The sequence below is a fragment of the Buceros rhinoceros genome, unplaced genomic scaffold, assembly GCF_000710305.1.
Source record: "Buceros rhinoceros silvestris isolate BGI_N320 unplaced genomic scaffold, ASM71030v1 scaffold9475, whole genome shotgun sequence".
NCBI lineage: Eukaryota > Metazoa > Chordata > Aves > Bucerotiformes > Bucerotidae > Buceros > Buceros rhinoceros.
This window is the reverse complement of record NW_010412279.1, coordinates 47,873-60,550: the sequence shown is the minus strand read 5'-3', so window position 1 is coordinate 60,550 and position 12,678 is coordinate 47,873. Positions and strand designations below refer to the sequence as shown.

The 12,678-nt window shown below is 43.6% G+C and overlaps 1 protein-coding gene across 1 annotated transcript in view; it reads left to right on the top strand.

Moving 5' to 3' along the window:
* FBLN2 (fibulin 2) overlaps positions 1–12,678 on the top strand; it is a 73,999-nt gene that overhangs the window by 45,727 nt on the left and 15,594 nt on the right. The window contains exons 4-7 of the mRNA XM_010136333.1: positions 2,882–3,068; positions 4,419–4,625; positions 6,193–6,309; positions 6,715–6,816. Of these exons, the coding sequence (XP_010134635.1) occupies positions 2,882–3,068; positions 4,419–4,625; positions 6,193–6,309; positions 6,715–6,816 (613 nt within the window). The remainder of the gene's footprint in view (positions 1–2,881; positions 3,069–4,418; positions 4,626–6,192; positions 6,310–6,714; positions 6,817–12,678) is intronic.

The window sequence follows — 12,678 nt, the reverse complement described above, 5'->3', positions numbered from 1 at the left end:
CAGCAGGAAACTGATTAGTTCTGTCTGTTCTGATCCATTGGTGATTCTTACGGGTAATTGTTCACTGCAAAAACAAACTACGTGGACGTCTACTCCGGAGTTTAGAGTTTAAATGCCAATTTGTCATTTTCAGAACTATTATTTACCTGGGTGTGGAGTCTGCCATTAGAATAAAAAGCAAAATAAGTTGTGCATTTGGGAGAAGACATTTATATTTCTGAAGTGCGGCAGAATTATTATTGTTCCGTTTTCACCGTGGGTCTCTCACATGCCAGACAAAGCGGAATCTGTAGAGTAGGTCTTACCGCACTGCCATACCTCAGACAGAAGTGGAGAGGGAGAACTTAGTAATTCCTGTCTGAACTGAAATCAAGTCACAAAATACTCCTGTGGAATAGCTCCTGGTGCCAGTTACAGTGTGGTGATTCCTTTCGTGACAAACCACCTGAAGTGGTAAAATTAGCGAAGGAACATCATCGTCCTTCTCTTTAGCTCCTTTAGCTCTTCATCGATTTCATTATGCTTGAACGTTCTCTCAGAGGTGACCTCACAGAGAATGCTGACAGTGTATAGCAGTGTCTTCTCCAATCCACTTCGCTACTAGTGCCTGCTGTGTCCAGGTGTCGTAAATCAAAGTTTGCCTGGAATGTGGAAAGAAAAGTTCTTTCCAATTATCCTGGATTCCAGCAAAGATTTTTTTTTTAAGAGGAACATAGAAAGTTGTGAGTCAAACTGTGGTTCTCAAGGTGTTTTTCAATTGCAATGTAAAAATAGTCGTATGTGTTATTAAACTGGTTGTAGAACTCCAGTGAAGTTCAGAAGGCAGTGAACAGAACATTGAAATGTTTGAGTATTTGCAGTTTAGAAGGAACTTTTTGATGAACAAGTTTTTCTGCTGGAAAATGAGACACTTGTGTTCATCTATAAAACACATGAACCCCAGGGCGTACGACTGATTTAATGCTGTCTGTGGTGCCTGCACTTGGGATAAATTGTGAATCAAAACGATGACTGAAAAAAGCTGTGTTCTCCAAGGCAAATATTCCAGTATCTTACAATACTTGAGTAAAAACATGTATTATCCTTAACTTCTTTTATTTTGCTTATCAAAGCTGAAAAAAATTGTACCAAAACTAAAATGGTTTGCCAAGAGTAGAACTTTTCAGTTCATAAAGTTGTGAATTTGGGGATTCTGGATTTGGGGAGGATGAAAGCAGGATTTTTCTCTTTTATAGCATGAACACAATCCATTATAGTTAGATTTTTTTTTTAATACTTCTTTTCAAAAGATGCTTTAGCCCACAGTATCAAAAAGAATTCAGGATCTTCAGGACCTGTAAATTCATCACAAACGTGTATTTGGGCAGGGAAAGACAACTCTTTATGGCTGTGCATATTTGCAAGTGTGTCTCCTCTTTATGATGTCTGGGGATTTAGAGATTAGAAATGCAGGGGCATAAAGCACGAGCTGTAGTCATGGTACTGGGCTGAATGTGCCAGGGATCCGTATTGTGGGTGAAACGCTCCAGGAACCCTCAAACAGTGTTTGACTCTTGAAAACAAGTGACGCAGCAGAAGCATTTCTGCAGACTGAGCTGTCAGGGGACGCCTTTCCCCATCTCCCCGGTGGAGACAGATGCCGGTTCAACGTGAATGCCCAGCTAGGGTTGCTAATCATGAAACATGAGTCCTTTCCATTTCCGTGCTGGAGCCCTGCTGCTCGTGTTGGCTCTCCTCAGGTCAAAGATCCCTCTCCTGGGAAGGGGGAGCTTAGTTTGGTTTTCTTCTGTTCTGTCCTTGGACTTTTAGTTGACACAGCGAACTGGTGCCAGTTTGAGTTACGACCTTCAGCTGATGTGTCTGATGCCTTTTCGTAGACCGAATGTTTGAACTGACTGGAGTCGCTTCTCCTGGTTCAGAGAGGCTGGTTCAGCATAGCCACAAGCTGTAAATGAGCGCTGCTGGCCTGGGCCTCCTGGCTGCCAAAGGAGCTGCAGGGGGACGGAGACTCTGTGTTTTCTGACCATTCTGTCAGCACAAGCATCTAAATATACATAGGTATTAGGGATGTCAGGACTCTTGCAACCCAGACAGACATCTTCCGTTCACATATGGACCCTGTAGCAGAGACTTACAGCTCCTCTGCTTCCTTGCTTGAGGTATTTGATATAATTTATCTGATGTATCTTTGTGGCCTGACTGTGCCATCGATTTGTATGTGGCTGTCTGCAAGAGAGACCACGTTTCAGGGATGCCCCATTGCATTGACCTAAATGCACTCAGGAAAGGAAAGGAAGGCAAACAGCTCATAAAATATACCCTGGCCTTTCTGTAGTCCCCGTCTCAGTGGGATGCTGACCAGGATGCTCAGGTAATTAAAGGTCATAGGCTTGCAGGGTGCGGCATAGAGCAAAGTCTTTACTGGTGTACTGACAGCTCAGATGTGCTGCTGTTCCTTATGTCCACGCCAGACATTTACAATTGTTTTCTCATTGCTGCAAACGATTCACAGTTTTCTGAGATCGAACGCGGAGAGGTATCAGTCTGTATTATTTGGTTTATAATATACTATATACAGAGCAGTGGCTGTATGCAAGAGCTAGAAAAAGGTGATCTGCAGCACCACTGCACGTGAAGTTTCTGAAATCATTGTCGCAGCAAGACTTTGTGTTCTGCCTGGTTGCAGCTGATCCCTTTGTGCAGAATGGCAAAACCCAGCCCAAGCAAAGCTTTGATGTTTGTGACTGTCTAAACCCCAGGTGCTTTTCCAGATGCTCTACTGTTGCGGATCAGTTCTGGGGAGGTGGGGGGGGCGGGGAGGGCTCATCCCTGAAGCAGACTGCGTTAAATCCTCGTGACTGATAGTCTCCTCCTTTTGCAGCAATGCTGCGATTGCTGTAATCTGGGCCTGCGACTAAGGAGCGAGGGGAAAACCTGTGAATCCAACATAAATCTGGGCTACCCCTGCAGTCATGTGATGCTGTCCTGCTGTGAAGGGGGAGATCACTTTAACCACCCAGAAATAAAAAAACATCCTGAACCTTTGCCAACGGTGACACCTGAGAAAGGTAAGTGTCTGTTTGTGATTTGGAGACATCGCCAGTCAGGTCTCTGTCTCACACAGATGTACAGGGAGCTGCTGAAGGAGTAATGCTACAGGAGCACAGTTGCCTTCCCTCTCAGATCAAGTATAGACTTCCTTATTCTTAAAGTTTGGGGGAAAAAAAAATACATGGGTGTTTCTGATCCTTAAAACTTACCTTCTTCAGTAGTTGGGCGGTTTGTTTGGTTTTCCCCCGAGTCACGTACTACAGAAACCTGCCACTAGCCCTTGATAAGAAGGAAAGTTGAAGCTGGTCATTGCAAGCAGAAGCATTCCTGGAAAATCCTGCATAAAGCAAACCGTGAGGGGTTTTTTTAGACAAAATAGTCCCATGGATGATGAAACCAGTGACACACCCTGGGAGTAGATTTCCTGCTGTACTGCTGACCACCGTGGCAGCTTTCACACAGCACACTCTGGAGAAGCCCCAGAGCACCACAAGTTTGTTTTTGCTCTTTCAACATGTGAACAACATAGTGATGCTGAAGAGCAAAGTTGAAGAGGCATGACACAGGGAGCATGACAAATCTGGAACTTGGACAGCTCTGCTTCTTCCCTCAGCTCGAGGTCACACTCATTCTAGCATCACTCTGTGATGAGGAGTGACACCTGTCACTCCTGAGTTGTGTGGTAACCTCCTGCATCTGCTTGGGTTCAGTTTTTGTCCGTTCTCTTCTCGTGAGAGAAATGTATGTTTTCTCTCTTGCCAACCAATATAAGGGCTTATTTCAACCTAGCTGAGACCTCACTGAGCAAGGAAGTTTGCATGTACATGTTTAAGAAAAGCTGACTGAGAAACTTGCTGAACAATTAATTTTAGTATTGTGGAAAGTCTTGTCAGGAAATGAAATACTTGTCAGGAGATGAAATACTAACTATGGAAGTAGCTGATAAATTAATAGTGGTGTTGAAAAGAGTTTCCAAACCATCTGGATAAGTTGTTTTTTCTCTTGACATTAGAAATTCAATGTGGTTCTTCAGTAGGACCAATTTCAGATGGGACTTCAAAGAGATACCCTTGATCAAATAAGAATAGCAGAGGTGTTAGTAGTCAGTGAGAAAGGTGAGTTTGTGACCTCCCAGGGTCACCCTATTTCTCAGTGGCTCCTGTAAAATGTCTGTCCCTCCAGCCTTACAGAAGGAGGTGGTGGACCTTCAGCACACTGTTCTTATTTTCAGGACGGGTTCATTTGCTCTAGTCCTTGGAGTAACAGCTTTGGGTAGATTTACTGTGTCTGGAGCCTGTGTGACCGAACGCTCCATCCCGTTCAGTCCTGACACTGTTAGAGAACCAGTAAGTGTTGTTCTGTTGCAGTTTCAGAGGTGGAAGATCGCAACGAAGCTTTGTCCATCAGTAATGAAGCCGAACTGTCAAACAGCCTCCCTGGAGATGACCTGGATGAATGTCTCATCTATGGTGGGGAACTCTGTCAGCACTTGTGTATAAACACTGTGGGGTCCTACAAGTGCTCGTGTTTTCCAGAATTCATTTTGCAAGATGATGGGACCAGCTGCTCTCCAGGTGAGAAAATGGGCAGGGAGCACCATGACTGACAGAGTCTTTATGCCACCCACATTCATCCACCAAGCTTTTCTGTAGTTCCTGTGAGGATTTTTTATGGGTGTTGGTGCGTGGGCATTTTCTGTGGAAACTGGAAAGGTTGATAATGAAGGAAAAACAACCATTTAGGAAGCTTAATTATGCCTTATTTTTGTGTGTTGCTGTCGTGGCCTGGGTGGTATTTAACATGGTTAAATCAAAACTGTTCTCACTTTTCGGAAAGGGATTGTTAATGAAATACCTTTTCTTCTTGGAGTCACTTTGTAGTTCACAGGTAGCTTTCCTTTAGATTAACTTTACTTGGTCCAGACAGACAGCTTCCCGAACTTTGCTTTTCATCTAAAACCATTCAATGATACAAAATCTTAATGTATTTAGTGTGGTGGCAGCCTTGAAAAGAAAGTATATCATGATGTAATTGTTTTGATGTCTGGAGTTCTCCAAGGGTAAGATTTCCAATCAGATAACCTCAAAAGCTGAAACCTTACATTAGTTACAAGGGCTTTCAGTAATTTCACAAGCAAACCCAGTGTTGCCATGCAGTCACAAAAGTCCTTCGACTGCAAGTACTTTCTGTCCAAGCCAAACAATGAACATTCATTATGTCATTCTTCTCAACATGATGTTAGAGAGCGTACATCAGTAATGGGTTTGATGGTGTTTCTGCAGCAGCTCTCTGCTCTCTGTGTGTAATAAAATTCCGGGAAGAACCTAATCCAGAAGAGGCAAAGCAAATGGTTCTTGTTTTAGCGCTGCAAAATTTGGCTTCATCGTTCACCTGGAGTACGTATGTGGGTTTGGTTTTGCTTTGCTTCTCCCACTACTCACTTGGTTGCAGTGGAGCTTTGGGTGAATACCTCTTGGCTTCGGGCAGTCGGTATTCTTGGCACATCTGCAAGACTGCAGTTCCATGTCACAACTTTTACTTGCCTCTGTGTCATAAAACCTGTGTTGCAATCACACTTTGTCGTTTGATGCTGTCACTGTTTGGCGGCTCACACTGCTCCAGGTGACACTTGAACTGGAATCACTGGGAACAGGACACATCTCTCTAAAGGGAGGGTTTAGCTTATGGATTAAGGCGATAAAATCGATTGCTCTTATTGATGTAACAGAGCTTTTTTTTTTTAACTATTCTCCTACCTTTAAACTTACTGTTTGTTGAAGAGCTTAGTGACAGGCAGCAGCTGTCATGTTTTCCACTTGGTTGTGTAAAAGTCATTCCAGAGCACCCTGTGCTTGTGAAGATGAGCACCTGCTTTTTGTCCCTGTTGCAGTAGGATGTGCAGAATAAATGTGAAGACTTTGCTCAGGTTTGTTTTTTTATTCAACATTCAGCAAACAGACAGCAGCTGCCCAAACTTACTGACTGTTCACCTCTATGCATAGACAGTTGTCCAGGTCACCACAGTGTTTCCTCCTACAAACCAGGTTGGAGGGGAATGAATTGGGACCAGGACCCCTGCCATGGGCTGCCTGGTGGAGATGATGCCGTCTCTGATCCATCTCTGCCTCCCTTGCCTTGCAGATCCTGACAGAGGACAGGTGACAAGGCTGCAAGCAGAAGCCACCATCCCTCCGGCAGCCTCCCCTTCTCAGCCTCTTCTCATCATGTCTTTACAAGAAGAGCAGGATAAGTGTAAAGGTACGTCAGAGGTGTAAACTGCAGATGCAGATGAATGAGGAATGTTTAGAAAGCCAGAATAAAATTCCATACGTTCCTTCACCGATCTGATTTCAATGCGCATCTGTGATTTCTCACCTCTGGCACAAGGCTGAGGAATTGTCAGGGGAAACCTGAGGAAGCCATTGGAGGCTGCGCTCTGATTTCGGGTTCATTACACACCTGCTGTTTAGGTTCAGGGAAGCGGTGCTGCTGTGCAGCATGGTGTGAACAGGGTTGTAAGCAGTGATTAGGACTGCCCGGATTGTTTACAATCTGCATTCCCCATTGTCCAGACTGGGATTGTATTTGGATGACCCAAAGGTTTGTAGTTTCAACTGATGTGTGTTGCGAATGCTGATGTATTTTGCAATTTTGCTGTGATAGATAATGGCCCCTGCAAGCACATCTGCAATATTGTGGAAGGAAATGTTGTGTGCTCCTGTTTGGCTGGATATACACTCATGGCTGATGGGATTTCTTGTGAAGGTAAGTGGTTCAGGGTCACCACAGAGACATGGTTAAAATGCTTTTCTTTAAATCTCATTGATCTCATACCCCTCGGTGTTTCTCTAAGGATTCCTTATTTTCAGTATTATGAACTGCAACTGGCAGCACAGAGACTGTTTATCAGCAGCCACACCAGAGCTGCTTTGCAGGTAGCTCCTCGAGCACATCTATCCAGTGTGTCATGACCTACAGACTTTGGGTGATGGAAGACAAGCCTGGATTTGTGCTTTTTTTTCCCCTCTGACATTCCAGGATCTTTCAGCCCTCTTGATTTCTCTTCCCACTCACCAGGGTCTGTCCACACACCTATGGGCCCGCTGCTTTTCTTCCCAAGGATGGGAGCAGCTAGCAGGGCTTGGGCACGTTTGCTGGCCCGAGGAACCCCCTCAGAGCCACAGCTGTGCCTTGCCACCTGTTTTGTCTGGGTTTTTTTCTGCTTGCCTTGAAAAGCTTCACTGCTCTGAGGAATGTGATGTTATCCGCTGGCCCAGCTCCATGTGTTTCCCTTGGCGCCGAAGCTCAGACCGGCATGGTGATGAACAGTGATCTCCAATGCTGCGTCATGATCGTTCACGTTACATACACTTTAAATGGACATGTTTGGGTAGTGACAAAGAGTGTGTGTGCCCAGGAAAGATTTGGGAGTCAGAAGCAATGCTCTGTGACACACCTTAATTATAAATCTGTGAGGGAGCCGTAAAAGCCAGCGGTGAAATGAAATGCAAGTAGAAGCTTCTGATGCTCAGAGTTGCTCAGGAGTGATCCACATTCCTCGTAATCCCAGACCTTATTGAATAGCAAATCATTTTTATGAAATTCCAGATAGTCAGTGAAGAAAGTGGGAGTTTAATATCACTGGATAAAATATTCACTGTGCATTGCTTACTCAAGTGTGGTGGAAGCTAATTTGATTAATTAATGTCAGAATCAAAAGGGGCATTTCAAGGCAATTGTTTTCCTACAGGAGATGAAGAAATTTAGAAATGTCAGTGGAAGTAGTGAGTTTAAATTGTAACAAGGGACATCTATAATCCCTGTTAAAGCAGGTATTTGATGGTTAAGGGTGGTGGGGCACTGGAACAGGTTTCCTGCAGAGAGTGTGTTGCCTCTGTGGGTGTCTGCCAGTTTTTCAGAATGACTTTTTCTGGAATGACCTAAGTGTAGGGGTGGAAGCAAAGGCTAGGTGATCTCAGGGGGGTTTCTTCCAGCCCTGCTTTCAGAGTAACATTGTATATATTATAGCGTGGTGCTGATGTGGTAGCTCCAGCACACTTCATTTAGACCTCTCCAGTGCAAAAGAAGCATTGTTTCATTTCAGAAGTTGTTCTAATAGAATTCTGGTTTTCCCTTTTGGTTGCAACATGTTGATATAGATCTGGATCAGCGCCTGACAGGTGCTCACGCTCGTTCCAGAGGACAGTTATGTGTGAACACATTGGGATCATTCTGCTGTGTCAACCACAGAGTGATCTGTGCAGAGGGCTTTATACTCCACAGGCATAGAAAATGTGTTGGTAAGATGATAGGTATAAGCCATTCACCACAGCGCCGTAACTCTTCACGCTCTGCAGCGCATGTAAACCATTTGTGCTAAAAGGCTCTCTGGCCATCTTTGCATATGACATTTCAATATGAGTTAGTGAAAACACATGTGCACCATTTGCTCAGCCACTTAACGTCGTGAGTTGTGCGCTATTTGGCTTTTTCCCTAGCAATACATTCTCAGGATACATATAACTGGGCTCAAAAGTCATAAAAAGTCATAGGTATGGTGACCACAGCACTACCAATGACTATTAAACTGGACTAAGAAGCAGTTGAACTCTCTGAGCAGTGTCAATACTGCCAAATCCCCAGACATCATGAAACAACAATACTTCATAAACACAGCTCAAGAAATCTGCATAAGTCCAGGCAGTGGAAAAGATCCATTCCATAATGATGGGATTTTAAAATTCAGATTAGTCCTGTGTTGATTCTGGCACAGATTTCTTTGTGTAAAAGTCAAAGACGCATTGTAATTCTGCTGTATCATCCCTTCTGCTTAGGCTCATATAAGAAACCAATCTATTTTTACAATTCAGCTTATGAGGATTTAATTTGCTTCAACGATCCAAGGCCTGAGCTGATGAAATAGTTTCTATTTGGGGTATTTTTCTGGAGGCTGGTTTAGGAGGCACCTGAGCTGCAGCGGTGTCAGAAGAACAGAGCCCCTGGAGACCTCTAGTCATTAATGAAGGCAGCAGTGCCTGTGACTCTAATGTCATGTGTGAATCCATTCGTCACCTTCCACCCCTGTCCTGCTCCCTGCATTTATAATGGGGTTTTTCTGACCATTGCTGCTTTGGTTTTGTGCCTGTCTTTTAGAGCTCTGTGATCTCATCTCCTCTAATTAACAAGCATCATATGGCATGAGGGCGTGAGCGGGAAAGTTTATGCAGTGTCACAGGTTAGAACAGAAGTGTCTTCTGGGTTTTCCTTCAATTGTCAAAATTGGATTTTTTGAAGAAATCTTTATTTGTTTTTAGGTTAGAGATACTGGTAAGCATGCAGAAACTCCTGGAATTATGTAGTTTAAATTAAATGGCTGAGATAACCCCTCCTGGAAGGGGTTTCCTTTTACAGGGAAAATAGCAGGTTGTGAGATGGAAGGTGGTACTATAGCTGGCTGCATTCTGCATGGTGTGTTTCATAGCTTTCACAGAGCCTTCTGCATGTACCACACTTCCAAGGATTAGCTCTGCTAAATGAGCAGCTGAAGGAACTGCCTCACCTTGCTTGCTGCTTCTGAAAAACTTGCCGTTTCATCGCCTGACGTTTGTCCTGGACTACGCAGTAGGGATATATCTTCTCTTTTCTGCATCTCCCAGGAGCATTTTAAACTAAATTAATGCAGATTTGTCAGCAACTTTGGCAGAAGGTGCTATAAAAGATGCCAAGTGCTTCCTTTTATACACTTGTCCCCTACCCTCTCCTGTCCTCTACCCCATGACATATTACAGGAGTTTTATGGTGATGGATGTAAGATAGACCTCAGGCATCGCTAATAAAATGGAAGATACAACTCTCATTTGTAAAGGTAAAAGGTCCTCTGCTCCTTCACTAAATAGCAAACCTCGGTGTTTCTCTAATGCAAGTCAGCTTTTTACAGGGATCTTTATAAATAATCTAGAAACCTTGGAAGTTTCTTTCTTTTGGGATAGCTCTACCCTGTGTGCTCCCTACGGCTCCTCTGTGCGTGGTGCCCGCGGAATCTTTGCTATATTCAACTTTTTTCCTACTTCTTTAATCAAAGTGGAAAGCCACAGGCACACTGTGCTTTTTGTTCCGTTGAACCACCTCATTGCAGCCACGTCCATCTCAGGTATCCTTCTCCAGCTTAGCTGCTTTATGCTCCATCTCTCAAACACCATGAGGAAAGCGTGGGCAAATTTTTGTTGTTTTAGTGATGTGACTCTGCGTATTTCAGGGGCGGGAGGAACATCTTGCGCAGCAGCGGAACAGCTGATAACCTTTTATCTGTTGAATTTCCCTTAGTCAAACTGTGGCACGTCAGAATTGCAGGTGCATTCAAGAGCAGATATCCAGCGTTCCCGAGAGCCAGCCGTGCACTGAGGAGTCGCCAGCTGTTTAAATAGCTCGCACACACCAGCTTTGTCTAACTTTGTGAACAGATATTGAAAGGTCTTTAGGCTTAAAAGCTCCATGTTCTCCAGAGATAAGAGCCAGGCTGGGTGGTTTTAACGTGGATTGCTTTTCCTGGTGACTTTCAGGCAAAGTCATCACCACCACCCACATGCACAGTGACGGGAGGCGACTTTGCTGCTTTCCTTGCTACTCCCCCCTAAATTTGCCCTCCCACCAGAGCAAGCAGTAAGCGGTTGTTTTATGGCTGATCCACGGGGATGGCGCGTGAGCGCAGGATGGATGGTTGCAAAATAACAACGGGTCTGAAGAAAACAGCTGGATTCCCTTAAAGAAATTGAGCTGAAGTCATTTGAAGAGGAAAAATAATCATGAGAAAGTACATCTGCAGGACGACAAAAGTCTGTGTTTCAAATATTTAGAAAATGTGCAGAAAAAATTAAGTTTTAATGTCAAAGTATGTATCGAAAAAACCAGCAGTGGGTAAATGTGGATGTTCCTTCCCAAAAATGTCAGCTTAACAGATATGCTCGGGGATCAGGTATATGTTGCTGTTTTTAACAACAATTCCAGAGGGGAAAAAAAAAAGAGATATTATACAATAACATTTTATCTTGTTTTTTACTGACATAAAGTGAGGAATGTTGTTGCCACACACATAGACCTAGTAGATTCCTCAAAAATTAGCTGTATGACCAGTTCTTATTATATTACTGAATTATTTTCCCTCTTATTCCTAGTTTTTACAAATATAATCTTACCCTAACACAGTCTTAATTGTGCTGGCTGAAGAGGACTGCTGGTCCAATATTGGGAATAAACTTTCTTTCCAACTGAAAACATAATTCGTATTTTTCCTGGTCCTCTTGTCAAGCATCTTATTGTCTTGTCGATTGAGTTCCCAGTACTGAAGAGGGACAGGTTATGGCCCCTCTGGATTTTATGGATTATCAATAGGGAGGAAAAAAGAAGAAAGAGATTGTCCTGTTTTAGAAAAACGTGTTGAGTCCTCGCTCCCCTCTACCTTGTGCCGTAAGGGTAGAGCAAAGTCCAGCCTGGGCTGGACTGAGCTGCCACAGGTGCTTGTGTCGTGCCCCAGCACAAACTGGGACTATATGCCCAAGGATGCCTTTTTCCCTCAGGCACATGGACGCTGTTTGTAACAGATATGATGTGTAAACATCCAGTTTCCATAATTTTAGCTTCCTCAGATGCGTTCTGGCTGGCTCTATTTATTTTCATATCCTCAGAATTTTGAAAATAAAATTTAAAAATATACACAAACCATGAAATTATATTAGATTTTTTTTCTTTGTGAAATCCTAACCTTCCCTTTACCTGTTTTCACCTGCTAATCAGGTGGAATACCTCTGACATTATTTGGGTAATAATTTCCCTCTTATTTCCTAAATTTCTTCCTAAATTTCCTCCAGGCAAAATTTTCCTCCTATTTCCTCCTAGTGGCTCTTTTGACCTTGTACTAAACTGGCTTGGGTTCATGGGATGCAGCGTAGCACTGACTCTTTGTGTGAAAAGGCTTTTTGTGGTTTCCAAGGAAAGATAATTTCAGGTCTGTTGTTTAGCCTCTTAAATCAATAGAAAGTCTTGCGCTGGTTTGGGTGCTACATTTTTCTCTAAAATTGAAAAGAAAACCTTCAAAATAATTTAAGACCTAAATCGAGTTAGGTGGTAGGAGTCTACTACAGTAGCTCATATTCTTCTCCCAGCATGTGAGGGGTTTTTTTGTTGGGTTTTTTTTTTTGGAGTTGTTTTTTTGGGGGAGGGTGGGAGGGGGTTGGTTGGGGTTTTTTGTCTTGTTGGTTTTTGGGTTGTTTTTTTTTCCCAAGACCACTTAGGAGAATATTGCTGCTTACACTTCAAGCTAATGTGTAGAAACTGGGAAGCTGTACAAGCATTCGGAGGACGTAGTCCTGAAAATCTTCAGGGTAGGCAAGTATCTGCCACTCAGTCGAAGGACACAAACATGGAGCGGGACAGGCAGAAAGATACCTGGGTGCTGGTGGGCACCTTGCTGGCAAGTGAACCTGCTGGCTTTGGAAAGCAACTGTGCAGCATGAGAAGAATAGCAATGGCAAGCCAAAAGAAAATGCAAATAAGTGAAAAGCTAAATGGCCCCAAGCTAATGTACTGGTCTTGTGAAAGTCAGCGCCCATCACCAGTTAGCTGCCTTCAGCA